The sequence below is a fragment of the Etheostoma cragini genome, chromosome 8 (genome assembly GCF_013103735.1).
Source record: "Etheostoma cragini isolate CJK2018 chromosome 8, CSU_Ecrag_1.0, whole genome shotgun sequence".
Taxonomy (NCBI): domain Eukaryota; kingdom Metazoa; phylum Chordata; class Actinopteri; order Perciformes; family Percidae; genus Etheostoma; species Etheostoma cragini.
In genome coordinates this window covers 28,582,830-28,585,412 of record NC_048414.1, presented here as the reverse complement: position 1 = coordinate 28,585,412, position 2,583 = coordinate 28,582,830, and the positions used below count along the sequence as shown (strand labels likewise).

At 44.3% G+C, this 2,583-nt stretch overlaps 1 protein-coding gene across 1 annotated transcript; it reads right to left on the bottom strand.

Moving 5' to 3' along the window:
- Positions 1-1,090: 1,090 nt before the first annotated feature.
- LOC117949497 (gastrula zinc finger protein XlCGF8.2DB-like) lies at positions 1,091-2,488 on the bottom strand. The gene is made up of 2 exons (XM_034879797.1): positions 2,455-2,488; positions 1,091-2,408 (listed from the first exon to the last, which is right to left on the bottom strand). The coding sequence occupies exons 1-2, from the start codon at positions 2,486-2,488 to the stop codon at positions 1,402-1,404; spliced, it is 1,041 nt and encodes a 346-aa protein (XP_034735688.1). The 3' UTR covers positions 1,091-1,401.
- Positions 2,489-2,583: the final 95 nt, after the last annotated feature.

Here is a 2,583-nt window from a genome sequence, read left to right as displayed (position 1 = left end):
TTTTCCATCTTTTCTTGGCTTCTTTATGCACGTTAATACACATTTTTACGTGGGGTGCCCAAACTTTCGAGCCCCCCTGTAACTAACTGAATTAGCTTGATTAAATTGTTTTTTTTTATTGTCAGTCCACAGTGAAACGGACAATTCCGGCACAAAATGAACCTAAGGGTTAATAACCCATGAGTCGACCGTTCTCCGCGATGTGTTTTCATGCTAATCGAATGTGTCTCTAGCTTGAATCAAGCTAGCGCAAACCAGTGGTTAGCTGCTAAAGCTACCTTTCAGGGCAGAGGGTAAATCTATCTCTACCCCACTAACAAGACTTAAAATAGCCCTACACTTCAACGGTAGCATAATGAGGGCCGTACATGTAAAGCTGCATGTAGCATTGAGAACTTAGCGTACAAACAGTTCATTAAAATGATAATAAAGACAGTAGCGTTCTTTTTTTTGGGGGGGGGGGGCTGTTGTAATATTTTGATATACACTCAAAGTTAATTTAATGTTAACGGAGGGTACGTGTACCCATTAGATTTCATCACAAGTCATTATGTACCCACCACTTTTTTGAAAACACCAAGCTCAATTTAGTTAAAAAAATAAAGTTCATAACACATATAGCCTATTTCTTGAGCAACAGATGCCAACAAATCCACAAAAATCTCTCGGGCCAAGACAGCTCTGGTTACACCCTTCTGGTTTTAATGTACCTAAACAGCAATCAATGATCACCAAATTTCTCACACTTACGCCTGTCAAAAAACCTAAACTGAAATGCAACCATTATACAAGTTATCTCACATTAACATTTTTGGTTCTTCATTGGCGCTTATTGCAAAGAAAAAGCTTACTGTGGTTTAATATACCTAAACAATGGCCAATGATTACCAAATTTTCTCTCATATCGCTCCTTATAACCCCTGAAAACTGTCAAAAAATTTCAGAAACCAGAAGCAGAAATTTGGCGATGATTGTTTAGGTACATTAAAACAATAAAGCTTCTTCACGTGAGGACTTATACAGCCCATGGGAACTGTGGGAGGGGGGGGGGGGGGGGGGGGGGGGGGGGGGGGGGGGGGGGGGGGGGGGGGTCAACCCACAGCCGCTCCGCTGCCCTGCTGACAATGTGAAGCAGAAACGCTTAATGTCAGATAACGGCCATAATAATAGGACTTTGGGTTAGAGTTTTGGACAGTTTTCATTGGTTATGAGGAGATATGAGAGAGACATTTGGTGATGCTTGATCATTGTTCTGGTACATTAAACCACGTCCTTATTCACTGACGTAAGTAAGCTACAGGACAGCGTCTTTCAAAACACGACCTGTGCGAGAGAGAGAGAAGAATGCGTTGTTGTACCCAGCCCATTCCAAACCAACCTGCCCGTGGACATTTCTCGTTATTAACTGCTGCTGGTCTTAGGATCACACTTGTGGTTTTTCACACGCGACTGTCTAGTGAAGGTTCTCCCACAAGCAGAGCAACTGAAGGGCGTGTCCCCTGAGTGGAGACTCATGTGTTGTGTCAGGTGTACCTTCTGTGTAAATGTTTTATCACAGACTGAGCAGCTGAAAGGTTTCTCTCCCGTGTGGATCCTCATGTGTATCAACAACGACTGGCTCAGGGTAAACCTGGTGCTGCACACCGAGCAACCGTACGGCTTCTCTCCCGTATGAACTCGCATGTGTCGAGCCAGAATCCCGCTCCGGTTGAACCGTTTGGGACAGCGCGAGCAGCCGTACGGCTTCTCTCCCGTGTGGATTCTCATGTGTGCGCGCAGACCTGACTTCTGGGTGAACCCTTTCCCACAAAGTGAGCAGCTGAAGGGTTTCTCTCTGTTGTGCATTCGAACATGTCTCACAGCATCTTTTTTACGGCTAAACTCTTTTTTACAGGCTGAACATCTGATGCCTCTCACCCCTGAAGTTCTATCTGTGACTACATGTGCACACTGTGTGGATCTTTGAACACAAGCTGGGCAAACAAGCGGTCTTTTTCTGCCCTTGGGTTCAAATTTTCTACCACACTGAGAGCAGCTAAAAGACTTCTTGCCAGTTTTCCCTCCTTTACCAACTCCAGGAACGCCCTTGTCTCTTAGAGTTCTTGAACCTGGCTGAGGTTTCCTTGACTTTTTTGTGTAATCACCGCTGTTGGCCGCTTCAGGCTTAGAAGAGTCTGGTACACCTGTCGGAGTCTCTTTTGGTTTTACAGTGTCAGCTCGAATGGAACAGTCTGCAGTCTCGTCATCAACATCAGCTGCTTGTAAAGAACTATCTGGATTGTCTGCATCCCTCTCCGTTTCCATTGGTTGAGGTGAGCTGCTGTGTGGGGGGTCTGGGTCCTGCTGAGAATCTGCAGATAATTCTGAAATAACGCAAAAAATAAGTAAAAAAGTAATAATACGTTCAACTCAGCTCAAACACATCATGTACAGCATGAAAGCAGCAAAGTGTACGTGAGAAGAGGAGCAACCTGTTCTTATGAACCATCCGTACTAAAGCCTGACCGATATGATTGGTGGGCAGATATTATCAGCCAATATAAAAAATATTCATTCATCAGAATCATTTATGATGACAAATAA